Here is an 18,702-nt window from a genome sequence, read left to right as displayed (position 1 = left end):
TGCTATCTACTGACACTCTAAAGTAGGTATAACACACAATTCTTCTTTGTCCTTCTATTAATTGCCATGTGATTTTTACCTGTAAAGATTAAGATTCAGAACAACTGAAACTAATACAACAGAGTATGGTTTTGTATTTAAATGTTAAACCAAAACTTGACCAGTTACCTGGTAAAATTATTATCGGGTAAGAATTACATGTTTGCTCTCTTACCACTTCTTGACTCCAAATAAAAGTTTCTCCCCTGGATCTGCCAGTGATGGCCAGTTCATCCAATTACATACAGTTTCATAATAGTTAGCCCAGCCAATGTGGGCATGGCGGACCTCAGTTTACACCAAACATGTCAAAGCACAACAGAGGCCTGAGGCTCCATCCTGAACCCTTCGATGGTTCTCTTGGCATTATCAAAACTTAACAGTTGGAGTTTCAAATCTTTTTCAGTTCCAGCAGGTCAGAGTTCTGTCTCTATAAGCATGGCATGAATAAATGGTTTTTTAAAAGGGCGCATTTGCCAGAATGATTCCAGCTTCAGAATGCTTCACAGTGGTCCTGCTATTGGCAGTTACTGAGGACTACACTGTGGTCTCATGCTGATTATCTACGTTATATGAGTCTTTCTATAGTTTCACCCATAGGTGTGAACTTTCAAGTTGATCATGAACAGACTAGCATTCACTTTTTAAAGGACTAGTCCTGAAACCAACTCATATGAAATAAGCACAGCTTTCCCCAAGGACAAAAATAAGAATTCAGTCCTGGTCGGGTGGCTCAGCTGGCTAGTGCTTCATTTCATACACACCCACCCTCCAAAAAAAGGTTGTGGGTTCAATACTCGGGGCACACAGGAGGCAACTGATTGATGTTTCTCTCTCACATGGATGTTTCTCTGTCTCTAAAATAAATAAAAATATATCCTTGGGTGAGGATTAAAAAAGAAAAAAGAGAACTCATACATATGAGAACAAAGGAAAGGAAAACAAATTTCTGATACGCACAAAAGTTTGCTAGAGGAAATAAAAGCTTCCCCTGCTTTATTTTTCCCTTTGTTATGAAGCTCAATCAACTGTGAAAATTTCAAGTACTTTATAAAACTAGACAGAAACCCAAATAAAAGGCCTATAGTATGCAGTAAATCTCACGATTTGAAAGGTCCGAAACCCTCCAGAGAAGTCTCTTTAGGCAGATCTGCCAAAACAAACAGAGCAGCACACACTAAGACCATGTTAGTGCCTGGGTGTTGCCCAGGTTAAGGAGCAGAACCAAAACATGCAACCAGAAAATCTTGTTTGCTATTTTCAAACTAATCATGACCGAAACAAAAACATTACTTCAGATTCTCAAGTTTAGTCAAGTCGAGAAAGGCCCATTTTATTTTAATCTACTTTAATTGTATAAGCCCTTTTAACTTTCCACAGTGCTGGTCAGAAAGAGTTTAACACAATATTAGTTATTGTTTCTATCTGTATTGAAACTTCAAAATGAGAATAACCTTATTTACTAATTGCAATGTGTTTTACAGGCATTTTTCGGACTTATTTTTCAAACTAATTTTGAAAAGTTAGTTTTGCTACTTCTTAATAGGAGACTGGCATTACAGTATGTCTTAAGAAACTGATTGGTATCAAAGAAAGTGAATCTCAAAACTAGTTTCATAAACAGGGTGTGTCGCTACTAATTATTTCAAGAGGCTTCATTAAAGTTTTAAAACAAAATTGTTACAAATAAAAACTCAAATTGTGCCTAGTCAAAGTTTTTTGAACATTGACTTTTGCTCTAAAATCAACTATGCAATTTAGCAGGAGAAACATTAATTGGTACAACAACACAATTATTGAACTCTATGCCAGGCACTTTGAACTATGCATCCATTTTCTCATTTTAATGTCATAACATAGCTTGGGTAGCAATAGGCAACTAGTAAAAAATTTCAGTGGCTATCCAATTTATTAGCAGCAAAATGACACTAAAAAACAGAAGGCCTAAGAATTAAAGTTTCGTGTAACCAATAAAATTTACATTTTTAAAGAACATTCAATGACATAAAAATATGTTCAGGGTAGAATTATAAAATAAAAAATTCTAAATTATATACAATAATAATATCCTAAATATGTAAGCAAAACATATATCTGTATATATTTTTGAATAGTATCTTTGAATGGCAAAATTACCAGGAATTTTCCTAATTTTCTAAAATAAACCTGTATTATCTTTATAATCAGTAATCCCCCCTAATAAGTGTTACTAAAATAACCAAATCTTGTTGTTGAATATATGAGATTTAAAATCAAATTTAGTATGAACAAGATATATTATGTAGTAGTTAGAAAATAAGTTCCTCTGAAATTTTAATGTATTTTGGTAAAGACTGGGGTATAATGAAAACTTCATTATGCAAATACCTCATTTACTGTTCTACCTGAGCTGTTCTATAATACAGCTTAAGTTTCTACTGCTTTTACCCAAATGTGAAAATTACATATAGATTCTCTCAAAGGCTATATTGCTTTTACCTTAAATTAAACTTGAACAGAGCACAAACTTATTGACTTCTTTGCAGATATTCGTTAAGAAATCAAATATGGACTCTGCAACCTTTGGACATGCATCAGACCCTCAATAGGAATCTTCTGTGCCACTGATCAATTGTATGCATACAGTAGGTACTCAATAAAAGTTGTTGAATGGATGGACAAAGGAATGCATTAATGCCCTCTTTGCATATCAAGACTTACTTTCCCTTCTCTTAGTTTAGATGACCTGAGAAGCACTTCCTCAAAATAACCCTCTGGTTCACCATGAGAAGAATGCCTGGCACCAGCTGGTAGAAGATATTAATAGTATGCCCATTAGGCACTTGTTCAAGGCACAGAGATAGCTCAGTGATAAAATCTTTAGAAGTTATTTTTTTTAGAAGTATTTGGACAGTTAACATTATTGGAATATGAATCAGTTGTGGTTCCTTAAATCTTTTAATTTTAAGAAATCAACATTGGTTTTGGAAATTTCTTAAAAAAATAAGCAGTAATTGCTTTCATTTTGGAGGAAGTCGGTATTTGGGCTAAAGAAAGAAAGCTTACAATAGCAAAATTCTTCTCTCTCTTTTTTTTCTATGACAAGATTCTTTTGAAGGATTCAGATGCTAGAATCGAGAAGAGAGGTACTGCGTGGGTACTCAGAAGGTTAGAGCGCAGTCCCAATTCTGCAAGGTTGCGGGTTCCATTGCTGGTCAGGGCACATAAAAGAAGCAACCAAGGAATGCATAAATAAGTGGAACAACAAATCAATCTCTCTCTCTCTCTCTCTCTCTCTCTCAAATCAACAAAAATAAATAAAATAGAGAAGAGAATGGACTTGTTCCTTCAAATTTCAATATTTGGTATTTTAGTGATCATTTATCACTGATAAAGAAGTCACTTGTCCACAAGCCTATGTTTTTAATACTCCATAGGCAGCACAATGCTCAAAAACAGAGATATGCTGAAAATTACAAAGTATCTTAGGTCACCTTTAAGTGATCTTTGGAGGGACTTGGATAAGAATGGGAATGGGGTGGGACTATAACCAATTTTTCTACTAATACATTATCTAGAAATTCTTATATCTTTCCTAGACAGAATGAACCATTCCAGCTACAAATGGGTATTGCTATTAATCTATACTGATCTAAAATTTTCCAGATATTTAGTTTAAGCAGCAAGTGACAAATTCTAAGCACCCTTTACTTCTCATAAAATGGTCTCTATCTTTCATCACTTTAGATGGCCATAGAAACATATTGTTCTCCAGGTCATCGCTTCAAAGTTTATACAAAAGTATTGGTGTTAGGATGGACTGTTTTTCTTAGTGTATAATGTCTCTAAAGGTTTAAATCAATTCATGTTAAAATAAAAGCTAAAGAAACAGGCTTGAGTCCTCTAATACTCACATGAGGAGACAATTCTACCAGGTATCTTACAAGGTAGAGATAGTGGGGAGTAAACAAGAATCAAATGTACTTGCTGACTTTGAGGAACTTCGCATCTAGCTGAAAAAATATTATGGGAAATGAGAGCTAATCAGATAAGAGAAATACTCTATTACACAGTATAAAGGAATCAGATGTTTACAGACAGAGATATATACTACTCTCATTCTGTGTAAAAACCCAAATAAGGGTGGAGGGGTAAGGCCACATGGAAGGACTCGGAAGTCTGGAAGAAACATTTTGACTCGATGTGATAGTGCAAGGGGCTATGATGTTTGTGTAAAGCAGGATGAATTTGGGTCAGCTAAAGGAGTTAGGTCAACCAGAAAACTGATTAATAGAGGTTCAATTTTCTGTCGGTGTACTTTAGGCAATATCTCCCAAGGCAACTAATGGATCTTTCAAAATAATCTCGATCTGGCCCTGGCTGGGTAGCTCAGTTTCGTAGAGCATCATCTCCACACACCAAGGTTATGGGTTTGATCTCCAGTCAGGGCACATGCAAGAATCAACCAATGAATAAGTAAATAAGTGGAACAATAAATCAATGTTTCTCGCTCTCTTTGAAATCAATAAATAAATATTAAATTTTTTTCTTGGTCTTAAAAAAGTCTTTTATAATTTCAATTTACAATAATTATACTATACTTCTCCTGATCTCTCTCTTTTGCTCTTTCAGGTATGTCTCAAGGAATTCAGGCTGGTGAATAAAAACAAGAGGAAAAAAGTGAATAATAATTAATTAATTTAAACTTGAAAATTACCGGTACAAAAGCATTTGACTTGTAACTCAACTGAAATTAATGTGAAAATAAGATGGTGTTATTATCACTGAATCTAATTCTGGAAAAATTCTAATGTATGCTTCTATTCTATGGACCATTAAATTCACTTTTAAATCATAAAATGCACCATTATCACCTACTGTGTTTTATTTTGTGAGCAATTTAGTATTTATGCATACTAAGAATAAAGTAACTTTACTTTGTTATGCAACTCAGCACATTATCAAAAAGCATAATGTCATTACACTTAGCTCAGATAGATAAGTAAAACAAATACAGATTGATTTTACCTTTGTTTTAGTCGTCTTTTGGCTGTTGTGGGAACATTAGCACCATAGCCATAGGAGAAAAGAACCCTTTCAGCCTCATCTTCATTTTCAACTGGAAAATATTAAAAGTATATGATATAAAATAACTTTTTTCTTAAGAAGCACAGTAGAAGTAAAAATAAAGGAGGTTATAATCATGAATTAGGGAGCATAAGGACATTAAAAATGTGTAATCTTAAACAGGCCATTTGTAAGCAGGAGCATATTTCTTAGAGTATGTGCTTGTTTGGATGTGTTCCTTTACTTTTAAAAGGTATAAAGGGTTGCACCATATGACATCAGTTTTTCTTATTATAAAACATAATAATACAGATGTGTTATTGTAAATGACTCAAAGCTTTTCTCCATGAAAATATGTAATTATGAAAAAGTAACAACATCAATCTTATTACTTTTCTTCTTGATAAAGAAATGACCTTTTAATTAGAAAGGATGTTCATTATTTTATCAGAACAACTTTATCTTCATTTGTAATAAAAAGTAAGCACTTAAGTAGGATACTCTGTGAAGAAAATGTGCAGTACTAAGAATGTATTGATGGGCTTTTTTTTTAATTACTAAAAAGGTCCAGCAAAACCATTTTCTTCTAAATTGTGCTGTTGTCACACCACTTCCCCAAAGGAATTTTTACTAACAGGTTAAGATTTCATAGTTAAAAGGTTTAAATGAAATGATAATTTTACTGTAAGTTGGGATTAAAAAATTTAATCAAAGGCCATAAATTTACCAGCTCAAATAAAAGCAGTCAATGACATATTAACAATTCTATAGTTTTAAGCATCAACAACAGTATTTTAATGTCAAAAAAGAAACTTACTCTTAGAAGTTTTTCAGATTTAAAACAAAGCCACATATTTTCCATTAGTAAGTAAAGCTGACTACATGCAGGCCTATCACTGTAACATGTGCTTCTTTGTTGATTTATCTTTCTACAGTAGAGTAAACATTTTAGGAATGTTCCCAAGTGTTTTCCTTCAATTTTGTCCCTGTTTTTCAAGGTGAACCAAACTTAGTTTTCAGGGGTAGAACTGTCAGCTGTGAGGGACATGGAAACAAGAGGTGATGCATGCCATTGGCAATAGTGTTATCCACTGTCACAGCTTCAGATTCAGAGTTCTCCAGTTCATCTCCATCAGAACCAGAGCTGGCGTTACATACCCATCCCACTCTTGTCTCTTTTAAACAGTTTTAAATCCAGAAGGGAAAGGGGTAAATTTAGTTAACATCTTTAAGACACCATCAGTTGATATTGATGGGCATCTTAAATTTGAGTTTAATAGTTATTAGATTAATTACTCATGGGATAGCTATGCTCGTGGTGATTTAATTACTATACAACATGGTAAATGGCAGTAAAAAGATATGACTGTGTCTTAGAAGCACAGAGCAACTGTATCTCAGTGCCATTATTCTTCTCATGCTGAAGGATTAGGAAGGCGTACGAAGATTGACACTCATAGAGAAGGTGCAAGAGGGAATTACATGCATAAAGTCACAGAGGTGGGAAGTTTTAGTAATTGTGAAAAAAATGGCTGGAGTTAGTCTGGAGTACAAAAGTAGGTTTAGTTCTAACTGTGAATGGGACTTGTTTGCTAGGCTAAGGGGTATGAAATTTATTTTATAGTCAATAAGAAGTTAATATAGGTAGGTGGCACGATCAACAGATTTTTGTTGTTGATACTGATACTGTAGGGGAAAAAGATAGTCTAGACTGGTAGCACAAAGGACTCCTCCTAAGTTGCACTAGTAATCAGTTGATACATAGTCCACAGGAGCAATAGAGGATGGAAAAACAGAACTTGGATTCTAGACAACTACACATGTGTGAAGGTGAGATGGGCCACTAGGTAGAATAGGGGAGGAATCAAGACTGACAAAAGCTAGTTGGGTAATTAGACAGACTTCATTAACAGATTAATACAAGAAAATTAGTAAGTTTCAGGGAGAGAAGAGAAAATATAAATAATGGTAGATATTCAATGACTGCAGGAACTCCATGCAGACCTGTGGACATTGTGGAAAGAGATAAGATTGTCCAGAACAGAAGAGAACGAGGACAGGGAAAAACCCTGGGGACTATTAGAGTTAGCTAGAAGAGACAACCAAGTGAGGGAGAGAAAACAAATCAGGGGCAGGTGACTCAGAAAGCAAGAGAGGGGTTTTGAGAATTATGACAAATACCTAGCAGAGTTTCAAGAAGGGTGGGAATTAATAGAGGGTCCCTGAATTTGACAACTAGACATCTGATTTTCATTTTATATTTGAATTTATTTAGCTTCCAGATAATATTTGTATTTTTAACAACTTGTGAGATGTTGAAAACTTAACCCATCAAATATCCAAATAACACACTTATTTTATTATCAACAGCAATTCAAGTGTAAACAGGGTACTTTAATTTGTCAAGGTCACACTTCAATAAACGAAGTCTAACCATCTTTGTGTGAGCTGAAGTTAGCTGAATTAGATGGTAATCCCTTGAGTACTGAGTATGTGTTAACATTGTAGTACTGAAGAATGTTTTGTGCTTACATCTTTGAAATTTTGGTTAATCAGTAAGTATCCATTAAACAATAATAAAAATATTCTAATTTCCAATGTGAATGGATAGATAAGAGCTTAGTTTCTTGGTCTTCCAAGTACGAATAAATATGTTTTACTCTAAGATGGTTTTAAATGGCTTACACAATATTATAACAAAAAGTAATTTCTATATTTCTTCTAAACATTTTATTTAAAAAATATTTACACATATAGAAAAGTTGAAAAAGGTAAACAGTGTATACCCATATATACAATATCTGGATTCTAAATTAACCATTGTACTATATTTATCACACATCATTCCATTCCATATCAACCTATAAATCTAGCCTTGGCTGGTGTGGCTCAGTGGATTGAGTGCTGGCCTAAGAACCAAAGGGTCACTAATTTGATTCCGAGTTAGGGCACACACCTGGGTTGTGGGCCAGGTCCCCAGTAGTGGGTGTGTGAGAAGCAACCTCACATCTATGTTTCTCTTCCTCTTTCTCTCTCTCTTTCCCTCTCTCTAAAAATAAATAAATAAAACCTTTAAAAAATTTTCTTATTTTTTGCATGTATTTCAAAGTACATCTGCCCTTCAGACCTTCACAGTTCAACATATAAATCATCAACCACTAGTTCAATTTTTTTGTAGTTCTTTTGTAAAAAATAAAATTTATATATAGTAAAAGGTACAAATCTTAAGTATACCTGTTAATTTTACTTATCACTGTATTGTGATTGTTTGGCAATTTGAAAATACTCTACTCTTCCTTTGTGATCTTTACACTTTTTTCTTTCTTGCCTTATAATTACTGCTAGAAGCTCAATTACAATGTGTAATGGAAGTTATGAAAATATAAATCCTTGCCCTGACATCTCTTTTAAAGGGAAAGAATTTAATATTTCATCATTAGGTATAATATTAGCAATAGATTTTTTTGCAGATATTCTTTATCAGATTGAGGAAGTTTCTTCTATTTCCTAATTTGTCTCAACACAAGGACATATGCAAAGTTACAGAGCTAAGAAAGAGTATAGAACTTCTAATATAATATGATATGCTATGAAATGGTAAGGCATAAAAAGCAGAAAGATAAATGAGTCTAATGGTAAAAAAGCCATGCTAAGGGATTTGACTGTAGGCTGTCTTTAGATGATAGAGGCATTCAGGCTAGTTCATGGTATGATCAAACCTGTATTTTACAAAGACAACTCAGGCTCAGTAGAGAAACTGAAGATATATTTGAAAACTATTGCAATGATCAGACATTGAAAATGGAAAAAGACAATGGTAGGAATGAAATAACAGTTTTTCTTAAATTTGCCTATAGGTATAATATAGTCTTTACAATAAAATGTTCCCCAAATAGATGCAAATTTAATGTCAACTTCAATTGATGTTTAAATGCACTTTTATAAGAAAGCTGCTATTATTTCTCACTTTTGAACACAAATAATGTACTGAGCAAACATTACAGTCAATGGTGAACTGTTAATTTAAAATATTCCCTTAGAGTCAGAGGCAACACAGAAAATAAAAGTAGAGATCAGGGTAAAAAATTTTAACACTGTACATTCAAAGAATTTCTATCTGTTGTTCAAGAGTCATTCAAGTACCATCTCCTATTTTAGGTATTTGTCACCATGAAGGCTGAATTTACTGAGGGTCTCTTTTCTGTACTTTCACCAAGGACTGCCTACCTCTTGCTAATAGCACTTAGCTCACTTAATTATCCATTCAGGTTTGTCTCTCCCAGAAGACTAAACAAGAAACCCCTATGAGCATGCACGGACTCCACAGCCCCAGATCCGGCACATGCAAACACTTAATTAACACTGAGTGAGTGAACTGAAATAAAAATAAAATCTACCACAGTTAACCTATTTAAAAAAAATTTCAACTACTAGAACTAAGACTAATGTTTAAAATATAAAATATTCTTTTAAAAAAGTTACCAATTATATTTGAAAGAAATATGCCAAAGCAGTTTTAGAAACAGTACCAGGTTCCTTGGTGCTTCTAATTAAAAAAAAAAATTAAAATATTAAAACAAAAAGCTGTGTGGGGGGTGTTGGGAGGCAGGCTTACTTTCTGCAGTTTGGATTATTATTTCATCAAGCTCTTTTTCCAATTTCTCATAGATGTCTAGCCTTGCCTGATGCTCCGAGTTCTGTGCTTGAAGTTCAGTAATGCGTTTTTCAGAAGAGGCTTGGAGACTATAAAATTCTTTAGTTAAAACCTAATAGTGAAAGAAAAGAAATTGCAAAGGCAGAATTAAATAAGTTAACAGTTAAGACAAAAACATGATACAAAAATATTTTTAGTTTTTTTCTCTTTTTAAAAATTTAGATATGAAGAGAAAGTACTTCAATTGAGATGACTGAGAAAGTAAATTACAATTATTTCTACAGAAAACAATTCAGTTGTTTTTAACAGAAAATTACAAGGCACTTTTTATTACACAATTTAATAAAGACAAATTAAATCCCAAAATAATGATGGGAGTCAGACTAGCATTTGCTTGTTAGAATTCAAACATGGAGTGACACCATACTTGGAGGTCATTTATCTAGAAATCACAGCCGTTTTGAGAAACGGCTTCACTTATGGAGCTGTGTGCAAAGAGATGCACTCATGACGAGCCCTTCAGTTTTTCACCAGTGCTTATTTTACCTACTTCTGCCACATTTTTAGTAAGATTTTTGGTTTCTTAATCATAACTTCAAAGCAGCAAGTCAAATGTACATGCGAAGAGCTACCCGGGGTGTATCAGAAAATGCCTTTCTATAAAAAGAAAGGACAAAAAATTATAAAAAGCAATACAAAAGGCACGGAAATGGAGTTATTTTGTGTAAGAACAAAAAGTCCTATATTCTTGAATGGTAACTCATTGGAAATCACTATCATGATAATTGTAACTTCACTAAAAAAGGAGACCTTTCTAGTGACAAAGGGATGTTTTAATGCTTAAATTGCATTCCAATTAATTAAAAGTTTCTTTATTCGTACAGAGTCAATTAATGAGTGGTATTACACTTGCTTTCTAACACAGTGCTGAGAAGCAATAGAACATCATGGTTAAAAACATGGTTTGGAGCCAGAAGGATTTGGATTTCAATCCTACCTTTGGCACTTACTAGTTGTGATTTTAGGCAATTATTTTTTCTAGGTCAACCTCAAAACACTGTTGAAGGATTCAATGAGATGGTAAACTCAAGGTTTAGCAGAGTGCACAGAACATAGTAAATGTTGAAGAATACTATTACTACTCTAAGAAATACAATTATATAAACTTGTGCCCTGGCTGGTGTGGCTCAGTTGGCTGGGCATCGTTCTGCAAACGGGAAGGTGGCTTGATTCCTGGTCAGCACATGCCTCACGTGTGCGTTTGGTCCCGGTCAGGGGATGTAGGAAAGGCAGCCTAACAACGTTTCCTTCCATTTCTCCCTCCCTTCCCCTCTCTAAAATCAGTAAGTATGTCCCCAGCTGAGGATAAAAACAAAACAAAAAACTTGTATTGAATGGCTCACAGAAACAGAGATGTGTGAATTCAAATTAACCTCAATTCTCTACTAAACAAACAATTAAACAATTTTGAAGAAAGCATTTTTTTCTAATAGGCACAAAGTTCACTGTAAAAAAGGTATGGGATTGAGGGCTTTCTGTGAGGTGGAAAAAATATGCAAAAGATGTATTTACAGTTTTTAACAAGTATGTATTACAATTTAATTTCCTTAATCTATTCTATCTCATTTCCTTCAACTATTTCCATTAAAACATTCCCTCAGCATAAACTAAGCATTATATACTCCATCCTCTAAATATATTCCTTTGGAGGGTGGAGAAAGAATAATATGGGTTTAATATTATTAGGATGATTTCTAATGTCCCTGATTCGTAAGAAAGAGGAAATTCAAATTTAAGCATTATTTCTTCTTGCTGGCTGGGAATGTGTTTTCTAGACACTTGTTATTCTTTTTTAAAGAAATCACTACACAGTGAAACAATCTGGGGCCTTCACAGAGTTCATTATACTGCGGTATAATTCATGAAAAATCTGGTTCTTGATGGCACTTATTAATTCCACTGTCAAACGAGAAGAATCAATAAAGATAGTGTTAAATGACTGTTCTCACAGAATAGCTGATATTTTTCATCTGCATCCCACTCCCCCCAACAAAAAACCACAACAAAGAAAAACTGCAGAAATAGATACCTAAAGAGATGAAGAATCAAAAAGTTGAAAATGAGATATTTCATCAGATATTATTTTAAGATGAAATTTCAAAAACTGAGAGACATAATTTAAAATGATCTCTTCATAACATAGAAGAGAAATCCCCAGAAACTTCTGATAGTGCGTATCTTCCAAACACACCAGCACCCCATGATGGAGAATTAATTTCCTTTCAGTGTGGATTTATCTGAGTGACTGCTTTACACAGAGTCACTACTGTTTCTGAAAAGCCAAACACAACTTCATTATTAGACCTATGGAAGGCTATTATATTAAAGATTCTTCAGGAAAAACAAATATATAAACATTTGAGTTTAAATATGAATATATAAAATAGGTCAACTGCTTTTAGGAAACCACTGAATATCAAGATCTCCGTGGATAGTTCCTTTCTTTAAATAACTCAGTGATAATGCAAAATCACATACAATTTATATATATTATAGGCCAATCATTTTTTAAGTCACAAAATATAAAGAGTCAGTGTTTTAAGAGCTTTTGTTACCTGATACTTAAGACAAAATAAATTGTCCTTAAGTTATAAATACATGAGACTATTTAGTAAAAGCCACAGAAAAGCCAATAATAATTGTAATAAGATTTATCCTTCACAAAATTATTTTTCTGAAAATTATCCCTTCTAAATAAGAGTTGTCTTAGAAACACCTTCTAGTATTTCAGGAAAATAGATTCAAATGATGGTTCTATATTAGCACTCATCAAACCACTCATTCACTCATAAAATATTTATTGAGCATCCACCACGAGCAAAGCACTGCTGGGCACTTGTAGCTCAATGATAAATGAATGGTTCCTGTTCTCTCAAGGCTCCTAGTTTAACAGAGGAGAAAATGTACAGAAATTCCTCTAAATTTTTTTATCAACCAGGTTTTTAAGGATCACAATAATTTTTACAAAGGTGTTTTTCCATATAAGACATTTATACAAACACACACTGTAATTACTATTCACCTGCACCCACAGACCAAGTGAGCAGGTCCATGGGAGAGTGGTTTTCACACTGCAAGGCGCAACCTTTCTGAGGTCATGAAACCAATTTGGATTGCAACGGCTAACAGTAACAAAATAGAATGGTTCAGAAAACATCAGCACTATATGTTATAAAGTGTTGTTTAGTCAAATGTTTGTTTCAAAACTAAAAAGAGAAAAAAGTGTTTTTCTGTTTTCCTATACACCCCCACCACCCTGGCTCCAAGACATATCCTTAAGCACAGTCATCCAATATGAAAAGGAAAAGGAAAGTCATTTTGCTAGGAATTATAATATTTAAACCATAGAAAACATTAACTTGCAAAAGATGAACTCCAAATCAGCTAGTCTAATGCAGTCTCATTGAATGTGCCTGGTAGAATTTGCTGGAGCAGATTACACCTGCCGCAGTTTCCTGAAGAAGGTGTGTGAAAAAGTCTTAAGTGGAGAACAGTGGTTTGCTTTAGCAGTGGACACGATCTGCAGTTTTCACTTATGTTTTCTTAAATATGTATGTGTTTAATATCATTTTTATGTTTTCCCTGAGGCTTCATTTTCTGAGATACCTTTTATCTTGTTAATCGTAGTTTTACTTATCAAAATACTTCTCAGAAATGTAATCTGAGATATTGTAATGAATACTTACATTGTTAGCTAATTAATTATGCTAATAAGCTTACTGAATCTTTCATTCAATGTTTTTAATGACCATTTCCCCCAAATCTAAAATACTGAAGAACATGATTGCATATAATCATACAATGTATGATTTTGCTGTAATTAAGCAAAATATAACTTCAATTGAAAATCTTTTAATTACCTATTATTAGACACTTAAGTTACTTCCAATTTTTACTGTAATAAATAATGCTGTAATGTATACCATTAACATGAACCTTTATAACATCTCTTGTTATTTCTTTAGGTAGAATTCCTTTAACTAAAATTACTGAATCGATTTTTAAGGGCATTAGCCAGATTTTCATATTGTTCTTCAGAAGGGATGTTCCATTTTCTAACTGCATGAGATTTCCCATTTAAGGGTACTCTTGCCAGCATTTTAAAAACAACAATCAGACCTATATAATGGTAAAAAAGAGTTTAAATTCACATTTCTTTAATTACTAGGAAGAACACATTTTCATTTATTTCTTACAATTTACATTTCTTTTCCTGGAAACAATGCATTCCTTCTTTTCACTTATTTATCTAGAGCAGGAAGGTAGATATTCTTGATGAGAGATCTTTTAAAAAGAAAGATACTCATGGGCACAGGCAATGGGGGGGAGTGGGTGGGGATGGGGCCGGGGAGAGCAATGGAGAAAAGGGCAGGATGACTGTAACTGAACAACAACGAAAAAAATAAAAAGAAAGATACATGCCTTTTCTCAGACACAACAGAAATATTATTGATAAAGCTCAATATGATATAGACCTAGATACTCATGGACCTCACCTGCTATGCTAATTTTAAATAAAAGTTTATATAGGTACCTCCAATTTTTTCTGATATTTTTCACATTCCAACTGACACTGTGAGAGATTTCTTGCAGTTTCCTCTTGTATAAGTTGCACACGCTCACTTTCAAAAGATTTTAATTTACTTTGATGGAGAAATTCGGTTACTTTGCTTTCTGTACTAAGTTGTAGTTCTCTATACCTGAAAGAAGCAGAATGGTCATGAGAATTTCAAGAAATCTTGACTTATATGAACATAAACATTACTATTTTCCCATACCCCCATTTTATCATGCAGTTAATAACATATTTATTCTGCTAAGCTTTTCAAATAATTTAGATAGGCATGTGTATGGAAATATGCTAAATCCAGAAAACAAAATGTACCAATTAAACTTCTGCTAATGCTCCCTTATTTTTATTCCTTTCATCCAAAAGTAATTATTGCCTATTATTATTTTGTAAGACATTTACAATAAAAATTGGTAAGAGGAAGTTGCAGTTATATTGTTTAAAATGATTCAATTTCTATATATTTCACAGGCTTTAAATCTACAGCGTTGCTTCCAGGCTTGCTATTTCATTCTAAGCCTAGTCTCAGATGGAGAAGTATGGCATGAAATGTGCACATTAAACTGCCAATTCTTGAGATACTTGTAAAATAAATTTCTATGTTAGTAAATATATATACTTGGATATTACAAGAAAATATAAAGTACAAATTACAAAGATAAATATATAACTACAAAGTCTATGACAACAAAGATAAGGAAAATTCTCATTTCAGTTATAACTAATAATAAAAATATTTCCACTTACCATATAAATCACCACATATTGTAAATTAAAAAATGTTTCAGGTTGATTATGTTCTAACAGAAAGCAAAACACAGACTCATTGTACCTTTTGAGGGAGCTATTCTGAACCCAGCATAATGTTAAATATGTTACTAAAATTCATTTATTCAAATGTTTATTGAGTTAGTCAATTTGCTAGGTAAATACGTATACAATGGTAGACAAAAAAATTTTTCCCCCTTAAAGAACTTAGTTTTCTGTGGAAGACAAGAAAATAAAGATGAAACTTCAACAAAGCGTGTTAAGTGCTTATTAGGGTAATCCCTGGGTTCAAAGGGAACACACAGGTGTGTAAGGCAGGAGGAGGTATGGGTGGGAAGTGTTCTAGGAAGAAGAAGCCAGTGTATGTGTAGGGTAGGGAAGCAGAGAGCATAGTCTATTTAATTCACAGCATCTCACTATATCCTTCCAATAACCCTATTAGGTTTTGTAGATGAGGAACTTGAGGCTCAGAAATATTGAGTATTTCTTTAACAGATAAAAGTTGCTAGTATAGGACTTCCAGTTAACATGGTGGTGTAGGCAGACATGGCTCATCCCTTTGCACAACCTCATCAAAATTACAATTAAAATATAGAACAACCATCACTCAGAACCATGAGAAAGCAAGCTGAATGGAAGTCTGACAACTATGGAATTAAAGAAACCACATGCATCCAGACTGGTCGGAGGGAAGCAGACAGGAACAGGCTGGTTCCTCCCCGACACGTGGTGGATAAAAATTCAGGAGCGTTATCTTGGGACTGAGGAGTGCCAGCCTCACACCAGGTGCCCCAGCCCAGGATTCCAGGGCCAGGAAGATAAGTTCCCACAACTTCTGGCTGCAAACACCAGCAGGGATTGAGTTGGTGAAAGAAACGGCTGGAGCCCTAAGCAGTTCCTCTTAAAGGAGCCACACACATGGACTAACCTACTCAGACTCACTCCCTCTGAGCTCCAGCACCAGGGTGGCAGCTTGAAGGCACCAGTGGCACACAGGGAGTAACTGAAGTGTCTGATATCGAGTTGAGCAGAGGCCACTGTCCCTTTTCTAAACCCTCCCACCACTACTTTTCCTGCTCCACTATTTTCTACTCAGCTTTTGGGCGTTTCTCTAGCTCATTTTTGCTCAGTTTTGGCTTGCTGCTGTCCACATTCACCTCAGGACCCTGCACCGTAGCCATTTGACCAGAGCCCCAAACTGAAAACTCATTGTCCCTTTTTGATTACAGCCACCCCATGGGTGTGAAGTAGTAAAAAATTATTTTACTCAAAAATGTATTAATTCAACACTTGGCTAACATGAAAATGTCCCTGTGCTCAAGGAGTATTTTATAAATATAAACATATAAAATGTGTGAAATCAATACCTACTTTGTATGCTACACTACAGCACACACTAGATTACATCACCAAAATATATTTTGGCTAAGTCACTTAAAATGTGATATTGATCTTTCAAATAAATTGTTTTGAAAAGATTTAACTACAAAGTTTGCCTTCTTATGGATTCAGGACATGGCTAATTCTGAGATCAATGCAAACTTCAAATAAGGAATTAAAAACTTAGCTTTTAGATTCTACCTGTTCTTCTTACTATTTGCATGGCATTTGAAAGTTACTTTTAGCACTATTATTCTTTCCTTATATTGAAAAGTTAAATAATAATAATCTTCTGAAAATGGGAGAATACTAAGTTTAATAAACTGACAAATCAAATGTTAATTCTATAGATCAAATGAACTTTGAGAATACTAAATTTAGTAGATTGACAAAACAAATGATAATTCTAAAGGATTAACCTATTCCCTTGTTTAGAACATGAAAGAATCTTCCTCAAAAAATTATGCCTTTGCAATAATTATCATGTTAATTTGTTAAACTGTGAAAATGCTGAAGAAACATTAGAGCTGCAAAAGCCGTTCCAGCATGGAGGAGGAGACAACCAGAACATAACTTGAGAGTTTAAGGGAACTCCCTCTCATTTGTTGTGCTAATAAAACCAATCACAGTTTACTGTGTGAACTCAGCTTCTCATCTATCCTCTAAATGTGAACATCTTGTTTACACTAACTCAATATTATTTATATGTTAATGACTTTCTGTTTGATATTCTAATTTACCATAGTAAGAGGTCAAATTTCCTATAAAGTATAATCAGAATCTCCAATTATCCTTACAAGCATCTCACCCCAGGGTCCACATTTGGCTAGATGATTCTCTGTGCTATATTTGTAAGTGGGTTCTTCTGGTTTTCATAAGACTCATCCATATATCACATGCTACTGTACAAATAGTAGTCTTAAGTCCTAGAATTAAATGCTTGCTCTTAAGGAATATTCACTGCAACAGATTTTGGGGCTGGCTGTATCAGGAGAAGACACATTAAAAGGCACTCTGGGCAAATACAGAGAAAATACTGTACTTTAGGATATATGGAAGGTGGCAGTCATGGTTGCACTCCTAAATCCTTTGTGTGAGGAGGGTAACTTAATCCCAAATTTTGAAGCAAAGGGGGCAGAGGCTGATGATAAACTCTGAAACAGAGATGGGTCTGAATCTCCACCATACATGTATGACATACAAAGGGTTTCCCCACATCCTCACCAATATTCAATATTATCACATATGAAAATGTTTGCTATGCACATTATATGTCAATCATCCCTTCATATAAAGTTTTCTATCCTTTTCGCCTGCTATTGTTAAAATTTTTCCTATGCTATTAAACTTCCTAAGTATTAATTTTATTGTCCCTGTAATTTTTCATTCTTAATTATTGCATTACTGTCAGACATCTAGCTTCTCCCCAATTTCTCACCTCATTTTCCCACACCAAATAGTAGTACGCATCCGATGCAAAGCCTTACGCTCTGAATATACTCTGAATTTCCAAAAACAAAATACATCTTTGAAGGAGGAAGGCTGTTACAACTAAGGGCTGCTCTGAGTGAGGATTGCGCTGTAAAGAAACCATCCTCAGCATTGCTAGGATGTGTGTGGGAAAGCACAGGAGCCCCAACTGTGCCTACTTTGCTGGAAGATACTATCATTTGGATCCATATATTCTAGTGCATTTCTTAAAAAAAAATAATCTTGACTCATTACTTACATACATATTTAGGCATGTACCATGGACACCTGAAAATCATATAAGGACATTTATATTCACATAAAAAGAAAAGAAAAATAATATATATCCTGAAGAAATGATATCACTGTAGTAGGTAAAAAATATCTTGGCGAAGAGAGGTTGGAAAAAAGTTAGTTGCTTTTATATTAGACATTTTCACTTAAAAAAGTAATTTTACTAAAGGCAACTAAAAAATTTTTGACATGAGCAATGTAAAAGATGGAAAATTAAGTATTTTCTATTCAAGTAATTTTGGATGAGATCTCTTTAACTGCTTACAGCAAAGTGTTATTAGCCAAGTAAGGGTCAAGGTACGTATCATGTCCTCATCCGTGTGTAGTAAATTAAGTCTTTGGTTGGTTGGTTTTTTAATATCCAGAAAATATTTACAAGGTCTCTACACCCAGAAATAGGCACCCCTGATTATGATGCCCA

At 34.0% G+C, this 18,702-nt stretch overlaps 1 protein-coding gene across 1 annotated transcript in view; it reads right to left on the bottom strand.

Annotated features, from left to right (window-relative positions):
* PIBF1 (progesterone immunomodulatory binding factor 1) overlaps positions 1–18,702 on the bottom strand; it is a 185,309-nt gene that overhangs the window by 69,755 nt on the left and 96,852 nt on the right. Inside the window, exons 11-13 of the mRNA XM_045839110.1 lie at positions 14,334–14,499; positions 9,701–9,851; positions 5,047–5,137 (exon numbers count right to left, since the gene is read on the bottom strand). Coding sequence (XP_045695066.1) covers positions 5,047–5,137; positions 9,701–9,851; positions 14,334–14,499 — 408 coding nt within the window. The remainder of the gene's footprint in view (positions 1–5,046; positions 5,138–9,700; positions 9,852–14,333; positions 14,500–18,702) is intronic.

The sequence above is a fragment of the Phyllostomus hastatus genome, unplaced genomic scaffold, assembly GCF_019186645.2.
Source record: "Phyllostomus hastatus isolate PE091 unplaced genomic scaffold, TTU_PhHast_1.1 phas_contig_29, whole genome shotgun sequence".
In the NCBI taxonomy this organism is placed as follows: domain Eukaryota; kingdom Metazoa; phylum Chordata; class Mammalia; order Chiroptera; family Phyllostomidae; genus Phyllostomus; species Phyllostomus hastatus.
The sequence above is the reverse complement of the archived record's forward strand: the minus strand, read 5'-3'. Positions and strand labels throughout refer to the sequence as shown.